The sequence below is a fragment of the Eretmochelys imbricata genome, chromosome 1, assembly GCF_965152235.1.
Source record: "Eretmochelys imbricata isolate rEreImb1 chromosome 1, rEreImb1.hap1, whole genome shotgun sequence".
Lineage (NCBI taxonomy): Eukaryota > Metazoa > Chordata > Testudines > Cheloniidae > Eretmochelys > Eretmochelys imbricata.
This window is the reverse complement of record NC_135572.1, coordinates 317,386,884-317,411,365: the sequence shown is the minus strand read 5'-3', so window position 1 is coordinate 317,411,365 and position 24,482 is coordinate 317,386,884. Positions and strand designations below refer to the sequence as shown.

The window sequence follows — 24,482 nt, the reverse complement described above, 5'->3', positions numbered from 1 at the left end:
TTTCTACAACTCATTTTCATATGGAAGTGTTTATACAAATTGGAAGAGTTTGTGGACACATCCTAGGGCTTCCTATTTGTGTGCGTTAGTATGATGATATCATCATGCTTATGTGCCACCCTGGAAGCAATGAGAACTTGCTTCTTCACCATCTAAAGAAACTGCATATGATAGAGGGTGTTCATATCTATATTTTAGAGAAGTGAATATGAACAAATATGTCATGTTTTTTTAAATCAAGACAGCTTTAAAGTGTTTCTTAAGTGAGTATATTAGTAGAACTGCTGGAGAAACTTTGGGTCAATTTATCCAATTTTTCACTTAGAAAGAAAAATGGAAAAAAGTTTAGACAATGTCTAAACATCGCGTTTCAACATTTTCCAAACAAAATGTTTCTGTTTTTTGTTTTGAAATGATTTCTGTTCTGAATTTTGTTTTATTTTATATTATATTTATAAGTTTAAAAAGTTAAAATTGAAACAAAATATTTGAACTGACCTGAAATGAAGTGAATTTTTTAAAATAATTTTCCTTTGCAGAATTTCAAAATTTTCTGTTTTCACTCCAATTTAGATTTGAAATCCTTTGAAAAACAGAACTTCTGTTCTCCACACAGCTCTAGTATTTAGCTGTTTGCAACATGATAACATTTTTGACCCTCTCCAGCAACAGTTAGATACTCTTTCTAGTAAACTGAAGAATATAGACTTTTTTTTACGACAAAGGATAATGATTAACAACTAAAATAAAATTTTCATAAAAGATAAAACTCCATTTTTAGTTATATCTTCTGACACCAGAATTGATTAAGCAACCCTCTGGAAACTATCTATCCATTTTACAACAAGCAAATTACTAATACTTTTATAGTGTGACATATGTTCTTCATATCGTTTGTACCTCTTATTTATTAAAGGCCTGATGTAATGCCCATTAAAGTTAATGGAAAGATTGATTGACTTTATGTGCATTGGATCAGCCCTTAAAACTCTGAAAACTATCTTTTTTATGAACACTTATTTCAGCATTTGCTTAAAAAATTGTAATGTGTTCTAGCATTTAGACCTCAATGTAAACACTAATTTTAAATGTAAGTACTTCACATCAATGTTTAGTTTATAGTTGACATGAGAGATTTCAACAGGTACCCAAATAGAACCCTACTGAAGATTAATAGAGCACAAGGCATAACTTTACATTCTTTGTTCCTTAATTGCTATAGTATATATTACTTAAAGATTATAATAAGGGGAAAATATAAATTCATGTCTGTTTATAGAGACTCAAATTAATTATTTGTTTTTCTGTGTTTGGCAGTTTAATACCACAATATCTGTGGTGTTTAATATTTTCTAAAGTCTGACACATAAATTGTTTTTGTTCCTTTCTTCTTGCTTAGATCGTTATTATGGAAGTGCAAGGTTTAAAGTCAGTAGCTCCCAATCGGATTGTTTACTGCACAATGGAAGTGGAAGGAGGAGAGAAACTTCAGACAGATCAGGCAGAAGCATCCAGGCCACAGTAAGCTCTTCTAAAATTGTTTTTTATTAAATATATTTTCTTCACAGTGTGGAAGACTCTACAAGAAGATTTGGAGAGACCTTTAAAAAGAATGAGACATTATAATAGTTGGTTGGTTTAGTATTTGAGCATTATAGTGATTTTCCTTGGAACAACAGTTGAACTCTTGTCCAATGTAGTGCGGAAATGTAACATATAACACACTATGCAGTGTGGCTGTAGCCATATTGGTCTCAGGATATTAGAGAAACAGGGTGTCTGAGGTAATTTCTTTTATTGGACCAACTTCTGTTGGTGAGAGAAACAAGCTTTTGAGCTACAGGACCTGAAGAAGAGCTCTGTGTAGCCTGAAAGCTTGTCTCTCTCACCAACAGAAGTTGGTCCAATAAAAGATACTACCTCACCCACCTTGTCTCTCCAGTACAAAACAATAGTTAAATATAACAGAACAGGTAAACAAAACACTTGTAAACTGTGCAAAGGAAAAGATGCTTGCTAAAAAACATCATTAAAAATATGCTTTAAGTCTGTGTGAACAAAGCAATTGGAGGCTGTAGCATTGTGCTCTTTTCTGTATCGTCTGACAATGCAAACCTTTTTATATAAATTAGCCTGAGATAAGTTAATATGAAGGCGGCCTTGTGGAGTTCAGCTTGCACAACCAGTAGAAAATCAATACTCAGTAATCAATCCTCACAAAGCTTACTCACCTGCTGAGCTTATTTTATTTTAAATGATAGGATTCACTTCTTTCATTTAATTTTTGAAGGAAATGGACTCAGAGGGGGAAAGTATCGAACCATTGTAGTTGAACTAGTCAGAGTTCCATAGAGGAAAAAAAAAATAAGTGTGGTTTTAGTAGATTTGTTGACCTCTGGCTGCATATTTACTTCACAAGCTTTTTCCTCTGTTAAAATGTCATTTGGAATCTCTTGCAGATATGTTTTCAGATAGATTGCGAGGGTTTTACCAGCACCTTTGTGTGTCTTGTGAAAAACAATTTCACAATTGCTCTCACTAATATTTCTAAAAGACAACTTAAACTCAGATGTGAAGGTGGCTTCAGTTCAACTCAAAACACAGATATAAAATTCTGTTAGGCCAAATTGTAAGCATGTAATTGTGATCACGTGTCTCTTTTCTATAAAAAGTCAGTGAACTTTCTCCTTGCATTGTGCAGGAAACCTACCATACAGTTTTAGGCCCAGGGCCTTTCTAGTCCAGCATCTTTCCTCTGATAGTGGCCCAATACCTGATGGTTCAGTGACAGCAAAAGGCAAAACCATCACCCCATCCAAAGTAATACATCTGGCCAATTTTACAGTTCTGTACATGGGTAGGACAAGGTGGAAAATGCAGTGCAATTGAATTTCATAACTGTTTCACAGTTAGAAATTTTACATTAAAGAAGTGCCATAGTGGATGAAGACAGGAGAAAATGAGAGCGATAAAGCACTGGTAATAGCAAGCACTGATGTGGGGAACACTTGTAGGTAGATCAGAACTAGAGGGTTTCAGGCTGCATATCTGAAACATCTAAGTCAGTGAGTAGTGGAGAGGCAGATGGCCAGATTCTTCCAGAGAAATGTTGTCAGGTGAACAGAGGAATAATCTCTGACAGGGAATGAGGAATTGAGAGATGTCCAGTACTATAGAATGGGGGTACATCTTCGAAAAGAAGAGAGGAGATTGTGGAGATATATGTGGGCACAGCCCTAGGCATTTGCAGATATTGTGACTGCAGGATTATCATCAATAGAAACAACTCTTAAAGCTGATGTGTTTTTTGTGATCCTCTGAATGATCTGAGGAACCTTGTTTCATTGTAAGCAGGGGGACTTATATTGCATTGGGGCTGCCCAGGTGTGGTGCAATGAAAAGGAAAGAAAGACCCTAAGAAAGAGAGAGATTTTTGTAGTGTAACAGAGGGAGTTAAGAGGAGGCCATAGAGGAGGATGTTCAGGTAGTCAAAGCATGAAATTAACCAATTATCTGTTTAGCCGCATGTGAGGAGGAGGAAGCTCTCTCCCTGGACTTGGAGGCCATTGATCTGGAGAATGTCTTTTCACGCATGTTGGCAGTATTTTAATATCAACAAAGTAAAAAAAGCAGCAAGAGCGAACATAAAAAACATTGTAAAAGCAAATAAGTAGCTTAGAGTTTAGCCAACATTTTAATTCAGTAGCTGACAGTTTGCCCCATGTCTCCACAATTACAAGTTAAAAAAGAATGAGATCGGCTTGTGTACACAAAATGGAATTGGGAAAGGTTAAAAAAAACAAACACATTAGTAACAGAATGGAACTGATGTGAAAGACAAAGGCCTTGTCTACACTGTTGCCACATAGTTCAGATTGTGAGGGTGCAAACTAGGGTGACCAGATGACAAGAACAAAATATCAGGGCACATGGGGGGGCAGCCACAAGCCCCCACCAGAGCCGGCTCTAGGTTTTTTGCAGCCCCAAGCAAAAAAAAAAAAGAAAAGACAAAAGAGCCCCAGTGCCTCCGAAGCAAAATATCAGGACAAATGGCATCCTGATGATACATCACTAGGGACGCGGGACAAATAACTAAATATCGGGACAGTCCAGATTTTATTGGGACGTCTGGTCACCCTAGTGCAAACAGCAGTGTGCACCAAAGTGTTGTGCTGAAACATCCCCTTGTGAAAACTTGCGGGTGCCAACTAAAAGGTTCCTAGATCACATTAATGTAAACTCCCTTCAGTATTGTCTGTGTTTCCCTGATTCTTGGGGAAAAGAACCTTTTTGCCAAACAGTATCTAATATCTAAAGGTTTACTTATAAGAGAAAAGAAAGAGGTGAGAGTTAAAATGATCAAAGGAATCAAATACATTCAATAATTGCAGGGTTCTTTGATCAGGTTTGAAGCAGTGATGGAATAAACTGCTAGCTTATTAAGTCTCTGGTTGCTTCCAAAAGATTGGAAGATCCTCATTCCTTCGGTTAGAATGCTCCCATTAGTGTAGAGATCAGAGCAGGAAAGAGGTAAAATGGAGATGCTTCCAGGGCCTTTTATACTTTCTGCCATGTGGTGGGTCTGCTCTTAGTACAGTCAGTGGACAAGTACAGGCACAAGATGGTGTCCAATGTCACATGAGCTGGTCACATGCGCTTGCATGCTTCGATAAGTCATAGCAAGGGCCATTACCCATATTCTGGCTAGAACCTCCACAAGAAAGTCCATCAAGTGGGGATAAGCTTCTTCCATGGCCCATTGTGTTCGCTGGTGGGCCATCACCTTGAATAGTCCATTCACAATGTGCTGGCTAGACTGGATGTAAACTACCTTGTGGGTGTTACCACAGGAAGAAACACATTTAAAATACAGGTACATAGTTAATATTCATAATTTCAGACACAAAAATGATACATGCATACAAATAGGATAATCGTATTCAGCAAACCATAACTTTTCCATTGACACCTTACATGACGTATTTTGTACAAGATTTGTTGCAATTATATTTCAGTGATAGCAACAATGATCTACATCAGTGGTTCTCAAACTTTTGTACTGGTTATCCCTTTCACGTAGCAAGCCTCTGAGTGTGACCCCCCCCTTATAAACAAAAAACACTTTTTTATATATTTGACACCATTATAAATGCTGGATGCAAAGCGGGGTTTGGGGTTGAGGCTGACAGCTCATGATCCCCCATGTAATAACCTTGCAACCCCCTGTGGGGTCCTGACTCCGAGTTTGAGAACCCCTGATCTACGTGGTAATATTTTAATCATATAATGTCACAGTATGCTAGTATCAAATGCACACTGTATAAGATAGGTTTTCCTCTCTTTTAATAAGATATATAACTCTCCACACTATATATGCATTATAGTAGGGCAAGTGTTTAGCACTGATTCTAAAGTGCTAGATATCATGGGCATATGAACCTATGGCTTGCTAGGTCCTAGTTTAAAAGGTATATTGCTTCCTCTCATGCCAGCCCTATTTAACTTTTATTACTGCCTGAGCAATATTTATTAACGCATTTCAACTGCTTCCAGCTTTTTAGCCCTTCAGAAAAGCCCATCAACATAGACAAAGACCTTTTCTGCCAGAGATCACTTAAGGAGTACCTTTAGAAGAGCTTCCTCCATTAAACCAACCTAAACATGGCTTTATTGCTTTGATGCAATAGGGGTCCATCTTCTAGAACAGTGTTTCCCAAACTTGGGACGCCGGTTGTTTAGGGAAAGCCCCTGGAGGGCTGGGCCGGTTTGTTTACCTGCCGCATCCACAGGTTCAGCCGATCGCGGCTCCACTGGCTGAGGTTCGCTGCTCCAGGACAATGGGGGCTGAGGGAAGCAGATAAACAAAACGGCCCGGCCCGCCAGGGGCTTTCCCCGAACAGGCGGCATCCCAAGTTTGGGAAACACTGTTCTAGAATAACAAATATCCAACACTGATGTCATTTTTTTGCTGTTATAGACGTTGCTTTTCTTAGTTGAATGGAGTCTGTCACAGCAATTTCTATATATTTTTTTATCATAAATATTTATCATTCTGAATATTTAACAAAAATATGGAAAATGATTCCTTGAAAATAAATTATGGCTCATAAAGGAAGATTGTTATATTTAAGATTGAAGTAGATGTCCAGCTTTTAAACGTATCTTCGCTATTAAGCATATTTTTAGGGCTGTCAAGCGATTAAAAAGAGAATGTTAGAGCAAAATTTAGTATTTCTGGCACCCATATGACAAATCAGATGATCATTTTCAATCACCAGTTGCATGTATTAAGTAATATAAATCTATCGAAAGAGCTATAGTATATTAAAAAAAAACATAAAGGGTGCACAATTAAGAACTCACAAATCAAAAACATCCTCAAATTAAGATTGCCTGTGCAAGGCTATTACTGACCCCTTGGATTCTGCAAAGTACTCTACCACCTTTAAATACATCATATTTCTCAAATACTACAATATGTATAGGCAAATAATTAGACATTGAATCATAATGCAAGGGTGCAGAATTAAGATTTCATGTGCAATCTTAAATTTGGATTTTCTTGACTCTAAGTACTTAACCATGAAAACATAACATTATTTAACATTGTTCTTTAGATGGCATTTCCTGGGATTTTTTCCCCCTTTAAAAAAAATACAGGGGTGTCTTGGGCATTTTCCAACTATGAGTTCTGAATCATTCTTTTTGAAGCTTTTCTAACTCCACTATTTATTTTTAATAATATTTATATTATTTAATATTAATTTTTCATATTTAATATTAATTTTTAATATTTAATATTATTAATAATATGCAGTTGGTGGTATCCACAATGCTGTCGTCTGATTTTTGGTATGTGTGATGGTGAAGTAAAGTATGCGATGGAAGGGGAGCCAAACCTACATTTTAGTTTACCTGTTACATATGTGTATATTTGGTTTAACTGCACTACCTTAACTTGAGAAACTGTATTTCAATATTATGTTAGCTTGTAGTCTTACAGTTTACTACTGTCATGTTTAACTTTGTCTTCCTGATTTTGTTCTTACACCTTCGCTTTTCTGCCTCTGGAAGAAAAAAACTTAGGAATTTTAGAATCCAAAAAATTGCTGGTAGCTGAAATATTGTCAACTCCTGATGTGATTAGCTAGTTCCAGACGTCAAATTACAGTTTAAGTGCAGTAAAATCTATAGTCACCTACTGCTTTGAATTATATCAAAGCAGTGTTCTTCAGCTCACTGTACAGTTCAGGGTCTGTTGGCATCACAACTGATTTTCTTAAAAATGAGGCATAACAAATATCTAAATTTTAGTCATTTTATTGAAGTGATACTGAATCTAAAAGAGTCTCGGTCTTCATATCATGCAATTAATAATGCCATTAAGGTTATTTTAAGGGCAAAACTTTCAAAAAGGTTCATCTGTGGTGAACAGGTAAAGTTGGACTTTTGAAGTCTAATGGGGTGTACTGTTACGCTCCCAATAACATGTTCTTTGAAATGGCCTCTGCATGTTTCCACTTGAGGGAAGCACCTTTCTCTCTCCAAACTGCATCTTTGGGAACCTCTATCAGGGGCGGGAGGAAGAGGCGGGAAATCTCTAAATCTTCAATGAGCACTGAACAATGTGCGGAATGAATTTTGTTGTGTACACCAATATGGAGGTGATGTGTGACACATCACCTTCATATTGGTATACATGACAAAATTCATGTGGTGGGGGTGGGGTCAAGAGGTTCGGAGTGTGAGAGGGGGCTCAGGGCTGAGGTACAGGATTATTGGGGTGTGGAGGGGTGAGGGCTCCAGGGTGGGGCCGGGGATGAGGGGCTCAAGGCTGGGGCAGATGGTTGGGGTGCGGTACGGGGGTGAGGGATCCAGCTTGGTGTGCAGGCTCTGGGGTGGAGCAGGGTTGAGGGGTTTGGGGTGCAGAGTGCCCAGGGGCTACGGCTGGGAGAGAGGACTCCCCGCAGATATCTCTCTCCGCAGCAGCACCTGGGTTTGGGTGGGGGTGGGGAGAGGTGCCTCTTCCTCGGCCGCAGCAGGTCTGGGGCAGGTCCGTGCTGGGGCCGGTGGGGAAAGGCACCTCTCCCTGCCTCAGCCCTGAGCCCCTGCACAGGGCTTAACAGGCTGCTGTGCGGTTGTGCATCTTTGAGGGAACTTAGGCACTAAAGCGTCCTTGGTACCAAGAGGCTGTGTTCTGTAAAGTGAGCCTTTCCTTTCCTAGAACATGATGGTTTGTAGACAGATTCAGGTTTCAAAGCAATGGTTGGAGTTCCCCTTTCCCCATAGCATTGAGGGGCTTAGGTGACTGTCCTGTGACAGGGATCCAAACTAGAACTATTTTCTGACACACTCAGTTCTCAGATGTGTCAAACCCATCCCTGTTGAGAATTGCAACATTGAAAATCCATTTTAGGTCTGTGGCAGGCATGACATGTCTTTCTGTTTACTTCCAGCTAGGTGTGCAATTCTAGAATCCGGTTGGATTGTGTGGGGTTCAAAGGGGTAATTTTAAATTGTGTTGGGCACCAAGTTATTTTATCCCAAAAATTACTTAATATATTAATCTAGGGGAAAAATAAAAAAGGTAGGCCAGCTCTTACTAATTGTTTCTCTTACTGCCAGCTCAGGAGTATGGCTTTTACATAACTTAGGGGACACTATGCTCAGGACTAAGCAAAATAATCACAATTATTAACCTTGGCTATTTTAGTTATGGCATGGTATTTCACAATGGTTATATCTGAGCTATAAAAGTGCAGCAACCCCTCCCTTTAAACAAACCAAAGAGATTTTGGTGTGCTTCGATGTTCTTTTAGTGCTCTGTCCTTCAGTCAATTTCATATTACATTGGTCTTCTGTCTCCATCTCAACTTAGTTTGATTTAATGTGAAAATGCATACATATAATGGCTAGTGCATTGAAAATCTCAGTTCTGATATGAGTACAAAGCCGTAATCAATATCCTTCTATTTGGGCTACATTTTCAGATTGTCTTTGCCAAATTAAATTCTCTGTTCACATAATACTTATTTAACACATTGAACTAAAATTATTCCATGCACTCAGGAAATGGGTGTCACACAGGTAGTGATCACCTGTGAAAATTTTGGTGTGACTTGCCCAGCATCACACTGGAACTCTGGTAGAGGCAGGGATAGAATCCAAATCTCCAGGGTAGCATTCAACTGCATAGCATGAAGCTGTCCTTTCTCTTCCACTGCCTCATTCACTGCACATCTTCTGACTTTTGCAACAAATGAAATAGGGATCCTACAGACAACAGCCTTCTTTACTACACACCCCTGATTAATCCCCAGAGAAGGTCCATACTGTGAAAGATGTCACAATTATTCTGTCTGTGCATCATACCATAAAGGAACATTCCAAGTACAGCAGCTGAGAACCAAGAACTTCTTGTATATATCATTTTATTTTTCAACTAGAAATCTGTTTTCATAATGCTTTATGTACTCATAGTTCGGCACAAGCAATTAAAAAAATCACCTAGCTACCAGATTACTCATTGAATGTGGTCTTGAATAGATTATAGAGAACAAAGATGACAAACAGATGTTAGATTAGGCTTACAAAATCATGAAAATGTACCAGACCAGGAGCAAAATATCTGCTCATGTAATACCCACCAACATATTCATGATCATGGGGAAAAATATTTTATTTGGCATTAATAAAAAGGGCAAATAGCATGTGTGAAATTGTTTTTAGGAGGAATTTGATGATGAAGACTAAGGCCCAGATTTTAAAATCAATAGGAATTGGGCATCTGGGTATTTTTAAAAATCCATCTAGGTATCTGTCTTGATCTTTAGGTGATTAAATACGTTTATAAATATAGTCCTGTGTTCTTTAAGTTTCCAACCTGAGAACATGATATGTATTTTGTGAAACATTTTTTGTTAAGAGAGATATTTAACAAGAAATATTTTCAGATATTTTAAAAAAATGTTTTCTCTCTATCTCAGTAGATATATAAAGCTTAACTAACTGTAAAAATCTGATTTTACTTTTCACATTTTTTGCATGCTGATGCATAACATTTTCCATTTCACTCCATTTGTGATCATGTTTTTCTACTTGTTCTAATACCCTAGCACAATACTGATTTGCTTTAAGACACTACAGGGGAATGTTTATATAGAATAGCAAAATATAGAATAATAGAATTGTACAGGTGGTGGGGCCCTAAAAAGTGCTGAGGCAGGACTGACTATATCTAGACCATCCCTGACAGGTGATTTCTAACCTGTTCTTAAAAATCTCCAATGACAGGAATTCCACAACCTTGCTTGGAAGCCTATTTCAGTGCTTAGCTTTTCATATAGTTAAAAAGTTTTTCCTAATATCATAACAAAAGTTTTCTTTCTGCAGATTAAACTGATTACTTCTTGTCCTACCTTCAGTAGACATGGAGAACGATCAATCACCACCCTCTTTATGAAAGGCCTTGACATATTTGAAGACAGTGATCCAACCCTCCCTCAGTCTTTGTTTCTCAAGACTAACCAGGTCCAGTTTTTTACCTTTTCCTCATAGGTCAGATTTTCTAAATCTTCTATCATCTTTGTTGCTCTGCTCTGGACTTTCTCATATTTGTCCACATCTTTCTTAAAATATGGCACCCAGAACTGGATACAGTACTCCAGCTGAGGCCTCACCAATGCCAAGTAGAGCCGGACAATTATCTCCTATGTCTTATGTTAACACACCCCAAAATTATATTAGCCTGTTTTGCAACTGCATCACATTGTTGACTTCATTTAATTTGTGATCTACTATGAACCCCATATCCTTTTCAGCAGTACTACCATCTAGCTAGTTATTCCCCATTTTGTAATTGTACATTTGATTTTTCCTTCCTAAGTACTTTTTGCTTGTCTTTATTCAATTTCATCTTGATTTCAGACCAATTATCTAATTTGTTAACGTCTTTTTGAATTCCAATCCTTTCCTCATATATGCTTCCAACCCCCTTCCCCCAGATTGGTGCAATCTGCAAATATTATAAGCATATTCTCCACTCCGTTATCCAAGTCATTAATGAAAATGTTGAATAGTAGCAGACCCAGGACGGACCCCTGTGCGACCCTACCAGATATGTCCGCCCATTTGACAACAAAACATTGATAATTACACTTGGAATATGGTCTTTCAACCAGTTATGCATGCCCTTCATAGTAATTTCATCTAGACTCCATGTCCCTAGTTTTCTTATGATACTGTCATATGAGAGTATTGAAAGCCTCACTAAAATCAAAATATATTACATCTACTGCTTCCCCCTTCCACTAGGCCAGGCACCCTGTCAAAGAAGGAAATTAGGCTGGTTTGGCATGACATGTTCTTGACAAATCCATGCTGGCTATTACTTATTACCCTACTATTCTCTGTGTGCTTTCAAATTGATTGTTTAATAAATTGTTCCAGTATCTTTCCAGGTATTGAAGTTAGGCTGGATGGTCTATAATTCCCCAGATCCTTTTTAAAAGATAGGTACTAAATTTGCCTTTTTGCAGTACTTTAGGACCTCACCCATCCTCCATCAGTTCCTGAAGATAATCACTAAATAATAATTCAGCTAGTTCCTTAAGTACCCTATCCTGAATTTCATCAGGCACTGCTGACTTGAATATATCTAACTTATCTAACTTACAACTACAATACATGCCTGCTGAAGTGAAGAAACAGACTGACAGAGCCAGAAGAGTACCCAGAGGTTACCTACTACAAGACAGGTGCAACAAAGAAAATAGCAGAACACCACTAGCCATCACCTTCAGCCCCCAACTGAAACCTCTCCAGCGCATCATCAAGGATCTACAACCTATCCTGAGGGACGACCCATCACTCTCACAGATCTTGGGAGACAGGTCAGTCCTTGCTTACAGACAGCCCCCTGAAGCAAATACTCACCAGCAACCATACAACAAAAACACTAACCCAGGAACCTATCCTTGCAACAAAGCCTGTTGCCAACTGTGTCCACATATCTATTCAGGGGACACCATCATAGGGCCTAATCACATCAGCCACGCTATCAGAGGCTCGTTCACCTGCACATCTACCAATATGATGTATGCCATCATGTGCCAGCAGTGCCCCTGTGCCATGTACATTGGCCACACCGGACAGTCTGTACATAAAAGAATAAATGGACACAAATCAGACGTCAAGAATTATAACATTCAAAAACCAGTCGGAGAACACTTCAATCTCCCTGGTCACTCGATTACAGACCTAAAAGTGGCAATTCTTCAACAAAAAACTTCAGAAACAGACTCCAGCGAGAGACTGCTGAATTGGAATTAATTTGCAAACTGGACACCATTAAATTAGGCTTGAATAAAGACTGGGAGTGGATGGATCATTACACAAAGTAAAACTATTCCCCCCCCGTTTATTCCCCCCCCTGCCCCCGCCACTGTTCCTCACACATTCTTGTCAACTGCTGGAAATGGCCCACCTTGATTATCACTACAAAAGGTTTTTTTCCCCCTGCTCTCCTGCTGGTAATAGCTCACCTTACCTGATCACACTCGTTACACCATGTATTGTAACACCCATTGTTTCATGTTCTGTGTATATAAAGTATCTCCACTGTATTTTCCACTGCATACATCCAATGAAGTGAGCTGTAGCTCACGAAAGCTTATGCTCAAATAAATTTGTTAGTCTCTAAGGTGCCACAAGTACTCCTTTTCTAACTTATCTAAACATTCTTTAATGTTTGCTTTCCCTATTTGAGCTTAACTTCTTTCTCCTAAAATGGCTCTCCCCCGGTTACATTTTTAGATGTGATTTCATTGAACTTGTTTTCGGAGCGCGCAAAATAAGTTCATGTAAAACCCTCTTTAAAAAACAAATTATGAATTCCAGGAACATAATTATATAGATGTACCTTTGAATGATTTTTATGGGAAAATATACAAATTATACATATATTTATACATATATGTATAAATCTTTGTTTTGTAACTGGTGGTTCATTTGGACCCAGGTGGCTTTTAGTATAGCATCTACAAAGGTTAGTCAAATAAGCATTACATGTTTGAAAATAATTTGGGCTGTGAGTATTATCGGAGTGGTAGTGATCATGACATAGATAGTGTATATTCACTTTTAATAATTAATTTAGGTTCAGGTTTTTATATAACTTTCAACACTGTTCCTATTCTGTTTCTAAGATGGTTTGGAGATAAATTATTGTATTTCTAAAGGGATACCTACCTTCATGGATCCCATTGTTTTTGGTTTTAGTAAAACTTTCCTTTCTGGATTGTCATGAGTGGGGTCAGTCATGGACAAGGATTTAACAAATCACCCTTCAAAATTAAGATACTATGAACAGAGAAGCCGAATATACCTGTCTGGCATCCAGCTGTGAAGAGGAAAAAGGAAACTGAAATGAACTGATCCATCTTTTCTGAAACACCATTTTGTCCCAGCATATTTTGCTGGGCTCTGAACAGAAGGTGATGGAATACATTTTTATCACGTCTTCGTACCAAACTAACAGTGAATGAATTTCACAAAAGCTATATCGATTCAGTGGAGCGTTTAAGCCACAATTTTATTCAATTATGTCTTACCAATTGTTCAGTTTTTTAGAGGCAAGAAATAGCCACTAATCTGTTTGAGAATAGAGAAGAACAGTAATGATCAGGAGAGAGAGAGACAGTGGGTCTCCGCAGTAATCAAGTTCCTACATTACATCGTATTCTGCCATTGATCATTATCCTGTAAAATACTCTTGTCTAAAAATGCTTTTTTTCCACACAGAATTTTTTCTTTTTCTGCCACTGGGAAATATAAGTACTTTTTGTATGTGCTTTTAAAAACAAAAAAGAAATCCTCTACTTTTATGATTTCCCCCTCTAGGTTTTTAGTTACCAAAATTATGGCTACTCAAAAGGAATTTTTACAGCTCTACTATAAAAGTGTAGTATTGTGTCATTCAACAATTTGGGTGTGTGGAGAAGGGAATTAATTAAAGTTCATAGAATCATAGAATATCAGGGTTGGAAGGGACCTCAGGAGGTCATCTAGTCCAACCCCCTGCTAAAAACAGGATCAATCCCCAATTAAATCATCCCAGCCAGGGCTATGTCAAGCATGACCTTAAAGACCTCTAAGGAAGAAGATTCCACCACCTCCCTTGGTAACCCATTCCAGTGCTTCACTACCCTCCTACTGAAAAAGTTTTTGCTAATATCCAACCTAAACATCCCCCATTGCAACTTGAGACCATTACTCCTTGTTCTGTCATCTGCTGCCACTGAGAACAGTCTAGATCCATCCTCTTTAGAACCCCCTTTCAGGTAGTTGAAAGCAGCTATCAAATCCCCCTTCATTCTTCTCTTCTGCAGACTAAATAATCCCAGTTTGAAGGACAGGTTTCCACACCATGTGGAGTTAAGCGCAGGAGTTTATTTCGCACAGCACTGGCAGTGTTACTTTGCTTATTAGGCTTAGAGACACTGCAGAACAATTAATTACAATAGATTATATAGGGTGCTAATGGGGGAAGAGAAGCGATGGGGATGGGTTTTCCCAAGCCCCTGGATAGGTTTTAGCAGCGAGACAAGATAAGCACAATAAGCCACTGGTCTAAAAAAATTACATAATGGCTCTGCCCAAGGCTTAAATTAACATATTGGTGATGCACAGGTAATTACCCCCAAACTATTTTTATTAACGTGTATAGGTTAAATCCTGATTTTGGGGTCCAGAGGAATGAGGTAGCAGCTTTCCTGGTTGACCAACAGGTACATTTCTGGAGATTTAAAGCAAAAAAGCAGTAAATTAGTACTTAACAATAACAATTGTTTGTAAGTTTACCCTTGCATTTTTGTGGGCTAGGATTAGCATACATTACATTTAGTCCCTGCTCTTGACCCTAGGGTTTTTTAACTCGCCAGGTCACATACAACATTTTAGAAGTTTTTAGGTTACTTCAGAGTTGCCGGTAAAATATTAACACCATCAGGAATGTTAGGATGGACACTTCCCACATAATTTGGCAAAATAGCACCCAGATTCATCCCCAGGGGATTTCATTACCTGAGATCGCATTGCCTATAATTATTGATTTAACCTCCACTGCCAGATTCCGTGCCTTAGATTACGTAACACTGGCCTGGTTCACAGTCTCCCCTATCCGAGTGTACCTCAGACAGCCTTTTCCAATGTGTTTTTGGGCCTTGGCCACCAACTCCTTGAGCTTCGCCTGCAGAGCCAGAAGACCCTTCTTTAGATACTTACTGCCATAGTGCCATTCCAGATTTCATGCAAGGTAACCCGTCATTGACGGAGTACAGTGGAGCCGTGTCCCATTAACAGTTGCTCTTCGGGGGACCGTTATGCACATGGATGGATGTGTCGAGGGGCAGGGCTTTTCATTTAACTCGATGGAGTGGTTTTGGGCAGTTACACATCAGCTCCATGTGCACCAGTTTTTCAGTGACGGCCACCTCGAACCTAGACAAATTTGTTAGAACGCTATAAGGGCATATACATAGAATTTCCTTATTAGAGTGGGTGCAACATTCACTAGGGTACAATGCTTTTCTGAAGACCTCGGAATATTCAATGCTTTTTATTTTAGTAACATGACCTTTCCTCCATACTGGCAGGGAGGTTACCATTCTAGCTCGTTGTGAGTGTGGGATTTCCAGAGGCACTAGGAGACTGAAGATTATACTATGATCTGTCCAAACCGGTCTTTGGACTCTTACTGATTTTCTGTTTCTCCATTTCCATGGAGGGATACTGAGGAGATGGGGTTCCACCACTTCCATAAGGGCTGGGTGGACCTGGCCATTCAGGGGATTGGTTACAATTCCCTGTGTGGTGATGGCCAATGCTTGCCCTGCCCTTTAACAACTTTTTTTCAATTCCTTTATTTTGGTACCATTTATTAACAGGCTGATAAATTTTTGACCCAAGTATTTTGTTATATTTAATGAGGTGGATATAGAGTTTGACAGATTCTTTAAACTGTTTAGGATTCGTTAACTGGCCCTATTAGTGTCCAGTCCTCCCTTTTACATGGCACACTACTTGCATCCTTTATCATGCACCACTGCGGCAGCAGGAGCCACAGCAGGAATTTTCTTATAGTTACCCTTCAGTTCTTTTCCCTGTTTACCTGCGGAGATATTGTCAGTATTGGCAAGCACTGGTTTAAACACTTTTAACTGATTTTGGTGCCTTTCAAATATTTTTATTTTTTTTCTAATTTTTAAATGCAGGTTTGTTCAAACTGCTGTTATTATTTAGCTGGGTTTTATTTATTTATTGTTTTACTTGGTTGCATAGCTTTTTTTTTTAAATTTATTGTTTAATACCTTAATGTAGTTCTGTAACCTGTCTGCGAAGGACCCAGAAAAATTAATCTGCAGATTATGCCGTGGTCCTTCTGGGCATGATTGATGGCTTAGGGGTACTTCTTTTTTTTTTACCCACATTTACTTGTGCACATATTACACATTTTTAAAGAAATTATAAGGCATGTTTTATGGCTGGCCACCACCAGTGCTTTAGTGCAGCTTTTATTTGCCTTCATCCCAGGTGAGCTGGGGAGTGGATGGCATGGGGCTGCAGAGCCCGTATGCACTTAAGGGCTACCAGCTCCTCCTCCCGCCAGTCCCATACCAAAGGTGATTTTTATACACACAGATTTGTTCCTTTAACTTGTGTTTTTGTTTTATTTTTTGTTTCTTGATTGAGATTTTATGATGTGCTTTTATTTTGACTACTGCTAGTTCTCATGGTAGTTGGACAGCTTTTGTTAGTTTTTTAACTGCATTTATATTATTAATGGGTTTGCCAGTTGTTGTTCTAGAACCCCTGCGTGACCACACTTTCATGTAGTTATCCACTACTCCGAATGCATATCTGCTATCTGTGCACACCCTAGCCTTTTGCCTTCCCCCATCTTAGAGCTTCAGTGAGGGCTGTTAACTCTGCTTTTTGGTCTGATTTTGAACCATTCAGCTGACCTGACCCTATTACTGTTTCATTACTAACTACCACTGCTCATTCTGTATTTGCACTTTATTTTCGTACTGTCTTGACCCATCTACATACAGAATTATGTCTGGATTCTTTTAATGGCTCTTTCTTAACTCCTTTCCCTATCTATGAGACATGCGTGCACCTTTTCATTTATGTTCAGGTATTCAGCTACATTTATTTCTTTGTTGCTTACTATGGAGAAATTGGGGTTTTGCAGGTACTGTCACTGACTCCTCCAGGTTTCGGCACCAGTTAGCACAGCAACGTATTGAGTCTTACTGTGGTTATAGTAAAGGGGGAACAGCTTTCCCAGGTCAGGTAAGCCCAAGCTGGGGGCGGAGGCTAAAGCTTGTTTTACTTTTATGAATGCCTCCTCTTGTTCTGTGCCCTATATTACTAACTTGTTTGCAAGTTTTCCCCATCTGGTAAGTTTTTGGATTGGTTTCATCGTCGCTGAGAACTCTGGTATGTATGTTCTGCAGCAATTAAGGAGTCCCAGCACTTTATGGACTTTCTTAACTGTAGGTGGTTTTTTAACTCTTGAATTGCCTGCTTGTGAATGAGACTATTTTGATTTTTGCCTTAAAACTAATTTTTTTAATATGGTTTTGTTACTTGAGGATGGTTGGGTTTTTTTGTTTTGTTTTGTTTGTTTTTTAACAGACTGGCATTTCTTGACATTTACCCTTCTGCAACATTTGTTTTTTGTAAATACCATTAAATGCTTATTAATAATTTTTTCTTTGAAAGACAAAAACAACATGTTTTTGCTCCTTTTGTGGTGGCAGGTGATTGCTTAAAATATCCCTTCCTTTTACAAATATTTTTGCTGATTGCATGCAAAACAGAGGAATTACCCCCATACTTTCCTGTGTTTTATAGTCAGGCCAGGTTTTAATGTCTTTTACCTTTTAAGGGTTTAGGGGAAATTATTTTACTGTTCAGTTATTAAATTAATGAGGTAGTGTACCTCAGTTTTTATATAGTAGACCAGGCATGTTTTTTATCTGCAGCTTCTTTATGCTGCCATTTATGGACAGATTTTTCCTTTTTTATTAGTTAGGTAATTTGCATTAACAAAGGCGCTTTTTGGCTTGCTTTTGGATTTAAAGCCATTAGCAGCTTAGAGACTCTGTTTTAAAAGGAACACAATTAACTTTCACCAGAGTTTTGATTACTTTTAGCTTTTAACTCCTGCTTTCAAAACACACAACAGTTTGAAAAAGAAAACACAACTTACTGTGGCTCCTTTTGATGTCCTAATAGGATTTTAATTAAGTAGCATGTTTTGTTTGCATTTTTTTAACTCCTTTTACAATATACATTGCATATGTTTGGGGTTATATGCACATTTTTTTCATAGTTTAACTTTTATAACATTATATTAACTATATTAATTTTTACATAAGGTGTAACTGTTTCTTTCGTGCTTACAGAGTTTTGTTTATGTACTCTTATTAACATGACAGTCTAATTACCTACAGCCATCTTAAGGCTCAGTGTTTTTAACATTACTTTTTGTGTGTGTGTGTTTTGTTTTGTGCACCTTACCCCTGCTGTTGCTTTAGGGGAGCACTGTTTTTTAATTTTTTTTATTTTTTTACTACAGCTTTTATTTGCTATTTTGTTACCAAAAAATAAATTCAGATTTTTTAAAAAAAAAAATTCTGGGTTTGATTGCCCTGATGTAGGCATAACTTTGGTTTTTATAAAGATATTAAACGGTATGAAGCATTGAGGTACCTTAAGGGTTAAATGCTAAATACTAGAGCCGAACAACACTAGTTATTTGTATTTGGCAAAAGTATTTAGTTTTCCAACTTTGAATGAAAGATTTAAATGGATTTTAGTGGTATTATTTTAAAACAAAACAAAACCCCAATTTATTTTAAACTTACAAAACAGAGGTTTTCAAACAGGAGTGTTGATTAGGTTTTTAAGACCTTACATATTTACTTAATATACAAATTTTATACAGCTGTTTATATATTACATTTCTATACATTTGGGGGCAGTTAAGTTCCAATAGAAACCCTTTATGTTCTTTTAGCGAATTTGACTAAATTGTTCATAGTCAAATTATTTCAATCAGATTGTCTCTTTGCCTGCATTATTTACAGACATTCCTTTGGAAAAGGGCCCATTTTTTTTCAGAATGGCTGCAAAGAAAACAAGAATACTTTTTTATAACACTTTTTTAAAAAACATTTTTACGAAGTTTAATTGCTTAATTCCCTCCAGCCTCTGCAGAGTTAACTTTTCACTTTTTTTTTTAAATTTTAAATCACTTGCTTATCTCCCAAAAAGACACCTTTATTAACTCAGATTTCACCATTCCAAGTATTGTTCCAGGGATTTGAATTTCCCATTCCTGTACTTCGGGGAAAAAAATCTTCCCCAATGCAGAAGTTTTTAATATACAATAATGTTAGCAACAGGACAAACAACACAAGACAAAACATAAAACACAAACACAATTTTTGTTTTGACAGTAGATCCATGGTATTTTGGGTTGCTTTTTATTTGGTACCAGTTTTTTTTTGGTTGATGGTTTTTTTACTCCTGCCATTATGCCCTCAGGGCTTCCAACCTGTGTCACTTTGCTTATTAGGCTTAGAGACACTGCAGAACAATTAATTACAATAGATTATATAGGGTGCTCATTGGGCAGAGAGAAGCGACAGGATTGGGTTTTCCCAAGCCCCTGGATAGGTTTTAGCAGCGAGACAAGATAAGCACAATAAGCCAGTGGTCTAAAAAATTAAATAATGGCTCTGCCCAAGGCTTAAATTAACATATTGGTGACACGCAGGTAATTACCCCCAAACTATGTTTATTAAAGTATATAGGTTAAATCCTAATTTTGGGGTTCAGGGGAATGAGGTAGCAGCTTTCCTGGTTGACCAACAGGTACATTTCTGGAGATTTAAAGCAAAAAAGCAGTAATTAGTACTTAACAATAACAATTGTTTGTAAGTTTACCCTTGCATTTTTGTGGGCTAGGATTAGCATACATTTGTAAGGGGAGGGTGTCATAACTCATGTCAATCATATTAGGCCTTTTTCTGAACTCTGCCTGGGATCTGAGAGGTATTGTACCGCTGTCTTCTCTTTGCATTAGGGAATAACTGTGAGGCCTTTCTCAGCGCTTTATGTGTTTATAACTCGCGATAAGGACTCCCAGTTACATTTGGAGTTATGCTGACTTGAAACACACAAGGTTGTTTGTTTACCCCAGCTTTTTTTTAGCCATGTATTGTTTTTTGTTAGCTAGTTCTCATCCAGGCCTATATGGAAAGTTCTTAGCAAAAACTGAAGTTAAGATCTTACATCCACAGCAAATGGATTTTGGCCCTTCACAGTTCCCTCAGCTTCTCCTCATAAGTCATGTGCTCCAGACGCCTAATCATTTTTGTTGCCCTCCTCTGGACTCTTTCCAATTTTTCCACATCCTTCTTGTAGTGTGGGGCCCAAACGTTAGTTGTGAGGCCAGTAAGTCTGTGTATTTAAAATAAAGATAATCCCTCTCCTTATCCAGAATATCTCTTGTGCTTGATTTCCTTACTCTTCTACCCCTTTTCATGTTCCTCTTTGTGTGTTCTGCCTAATTCCCCACATGCCTGCATTTTGCTCACCCAACTTCTGACGACGTTCTGTGCGATTTTGCCTCGGAGTGAAATTAGCTCACGTCTGCCACTGATGTGCTGTTTGATAGCACTTTGGAGGTTGGAATAAAATTGAACAAAATAGTACAGCTACAGTGAGGCACAAGACAGGACACAAAGGAGATAAGAGTTGTACAGTTGCTAGGTTGTCCCTTCCAGGTAGGAAGCTTGACATTTCTTTAAAATTTGATGATCAACAAAATCTTTGTACACAGTCTGAAAATCAGTTTGCATGCCTATATCCTATTTTTGAAATGGCAGATTATTTGGATTATCTTCCAACTGTCCCACTGACCCTCAGTTCCCAACAAAAATGGGCTGAAAAGAAGCTGGGAAAATTTAAGCCAAAATTGATAAGCTTCTAGAAATGGGCGATTAGTATGGAATTGCCATCTCCTCTTTAATTAAAACACTGCTATTATGATGCTTCAGTCATTTCAGAATGAATATTCCATCCAAAACATATCATCATCACTAACTTGTGGCTATAATGACATTCAAGTTTTATTTTGAAGTTTTAAAACAGAATTTGGGCTGACCAAGTAGCTTAGAGGTGCATTTTTCATTCTTCTTCCAATGTCTCTTTCTCTTCAGGTTTGGAGGAATGTTGTGTAACCCACTGCTCAGTGTATGTAAGGTGTCCCTCTCTTTTCATGATCCCCAGAGGGATGAGAGTTTGTTTTTGGAGACCGTGACTCTTTAGTTCAAGCTAACCCACTGGGTTACAGTTGCATAGGTTGGAAATCACTTCTTGGAGAGGGGGAGTAAGATTGATTAATTTAACTCAACAGCAATCCCAGGGGTGAGTAGGCATTTGAAAATCTCCTTCAGGAATATTATTAACAGTAGAGCTGGTTGAGAATTTTTGATGCAATTTAGGGGAAGTGTCAGAAAATTCTGATTCATAAAAAGCAAAACCAAAATTTCCCATTTTGGAAAAAAACCTCAAAATTGTTGAAATGTCCCATGCATGCTTTCAAAATGAAAAGTTCTTTATTTTGTTTCAAACAAATTTTCTTTTTGAGGTCATTCATTATAATAAATAATAAAAGTTTGAAAAGGTTAAATTCAAAATGAAGCATTTAGAAATGAGGGAGGTCTAGGTTGGATATTAGGAAACACTGTTTCACTAGGAGAGTGATGAAGCACTGGAATGGGTTACCTAGGGAGGTGGTGGAATCTCCATCCTTAGAGGTTTTTAAGGTCAGGCTTGACAAAGCCCTGGCTGGGGTGATTTAGTTGGTGTTGGTCCTGCTTTGAGCAGAGGATTAGACTAGATGACCTCCTGAGGTCTCTTCCAACCCTAATATTCTGTGGTTCTGTGATTCTAATTTATCAGAACGTTTTGATTGGCCTGATCTGATTTTCAGTTTGTGGAAAAATTTAGAGTTTCTGACTTTTCATCCCTATTCTGGATGGGAAAAATTCCCAAAAATTCTCCTGGGACAGAAGCAAAACTTCTCCCCCTGGCTCTAATTAATAGGCCTTTCTCAGTCAGAAGGAGTATTGCAGCAATGTGTGAGACCTCAGGGATCAGGTGACTAACGGGTGTGTGCAAGGGGACCACATCCAGTGAGGATACAAAATGATCTCTTACCCCAGAGGAAAAACTACAGATTTTCTGTTTTATGATCTAAACTGCTAATTTCCTTTTATATACAAAAGTAAAAGTGCAGAAATTTAGTGTAGCTGCCAGCAAGCGTACTTGAAAGTTGCAGCAGATTTAGAGTAGGAGGGCAGTGGAAGCAAAAAGGTAGAACAGAGGAGGGTGAGAATAGCAGGAAGTAGGGAGACAAGTAATAATTATTTTAGAGCAGAAGTAATGGTGGGGACACTGGAAACCAGCAGCTCTTGAAATCTAATCCTGGTTCTGCCACTGATTTGCTGCTGTTAATTATTTATATTACTATAGCACTAGAAGCCCTAGACATGGGCCAGGACCTAATTGTGGTAGGTGCTGTACAAACACAGAATACAAATATGGTCCCTACCCCAAAGAGCTTACAATCTAAGTATTGTGTGAGTTTAGGCATGTCACTTCACTTGGTTGTCTGTTCTCCGCCCCCGCTTTAAAGTGCAATGATAATATTTATCAGTTTCACAGAGGTGTGGTGAGTTAATGTTTGTACAGCGTTTTGAAGACATGAAGCACTATGCACATGCTAATTATTGTTGTTGCTAAACATTATGGAAAAATAGCCTGCAGCAAAAGTATTCATAGGCTATCAGCTGTAACTTTAGTTTGACTTTAGCAAACAACTTGCTCTTGCTTCTTAAGGCTTGTGATGTCAAATAAAATGTAAGTAGAATCTTCTATTTATAGTGTTGGTGTACATTGTAAATTGTAGCCTCTGTATTATTTTCTATGGAGTAAGCCTGAACTAATGCATTCACTTGCTCTGCACACATAGTTCTCTATACATTTAAAGTCTCTTCCCTTTTCCTTTCTCTAGGACTAAGCCTATTATGTATAACTGTCACATTTTTCACTTTAAAGAAAAATAAACAATTTTATGGCATTTTATTTTTACAGATCAAATCTAGCCTTTGTTCAGCACCAGATTCACGATGTTTGTCTTTCAAAAAAATACACTACTTAATTGCTCTTAGTCTGATTAATAGCGCTAGAAGAAATGGTTGGTAATTAAGGCTTTTGCTCTGTTACTTCCTTTATTGATTATTATTATGTTGTTACATACAAAAAATTGCATTAAGATAAAAGGCCCTGATTTTCATTTATACTGTGGCCACTTTACACCATTCTAGTTGTGTAAAGGGGCCTTAAAACATGCATAAATATAATTTATTGTCACTTCTCCAACCCTGCCTGTTGGGCTGAATTATTTTATATGAATCTCTAGCTTAATTCCATGCATGGGTCTGTCCTCATTTTTCTGCTGTGTCCATATCAAAGGCTCTTAAGCAAAGTGAGGAGTCATTGGATGGGCGGTAAGGTCCTCTCATAGATCGGTAACTGGTTAAAAGGTAGGAAACAAAGGGTAGGAATAAATTATTAGTTTTCACAATGGAGAGTGGCAAATAGTATAGTCCCCCAAGGATCTGTTTTGGGATGAATGCTGTTCAACATGTTCAAAAATGATTTGGAAAAAGGGGTAAACAGAGAGGTGGAAAAGTTTGCAGGTGATACAAAATTACTTCAGATAGTTAAGTCCAAAACTGACTGTGAAGAGTTGAAAAGGATCTCGCAAAACCGGGTGTCTGGGAACAAAGTGTCAGATGAAATTCAGTGTGGATAAATGCAAAGTAATGCACATTGGAAAACATAATCCCAATTAGCCGTACAAAACAATGGGGTCTATATAGGGCTTACAACTCAAGAAAGAGATCTTGGAGTCATTGTGGATACTTCTCTGAAAGCATCCCCAGAAAAGCTAATAGAATGTTAGGAATCATTAGGAAAGGGATAGTTAATAAGACAGAAAATATCATAATACCAATATATAAATCCATGGTATGCCCCACACCTTGAATACCGCGTGCTGTTCTGGTGGCCCTATCTCAAAAAAAAGATGCATTAGAATTGGAAAAAGTACAGAGAAGCGGAGCAAAACTTAGGGATATGGAAGAGCTTCCCTCTGACAAGCGATTAATAAGACTGAGACTGCTCATGTAGGAAAAGAAACTACTAAGGGGGTCTATAATGATAGAGATCTATAAAATCATGAATGTTGTGGAAAAAGTGAATAAGGGGAAGTGTATTTACCCATTCCCATAACACAAGTATCAGGTCACATCAGGGTATGTTGTGAAGTTCAAAAG

General features: G+C 38.0%; 1 protein-coding gene across 3 annotated transcripts in view; it reads left to right on the top strand.

Moving 5' to 3' along the window:
- The window catches only part of CADPS2 (calcium dependent secretion activator 2), a 561,163-nt gene that overhangs the window by 238,364 nt on the left and 298,317 nt on the right, over nt 1–24,482 (top strand). For all 3 annotated transcript variants that reach the window (XM_077834502.1, XM_077834493.1, XM_077834509.1), the window contains exon 6: nt 1,400–1,521. In XM_077834502.1, coding sequence (XP_077690628.1) covers nt 1,400–1,521 — 122 coding nt within the window. The remainder of the gene's footprint in view (nt 1–1,399; nt 1,522–24,482) is intronic.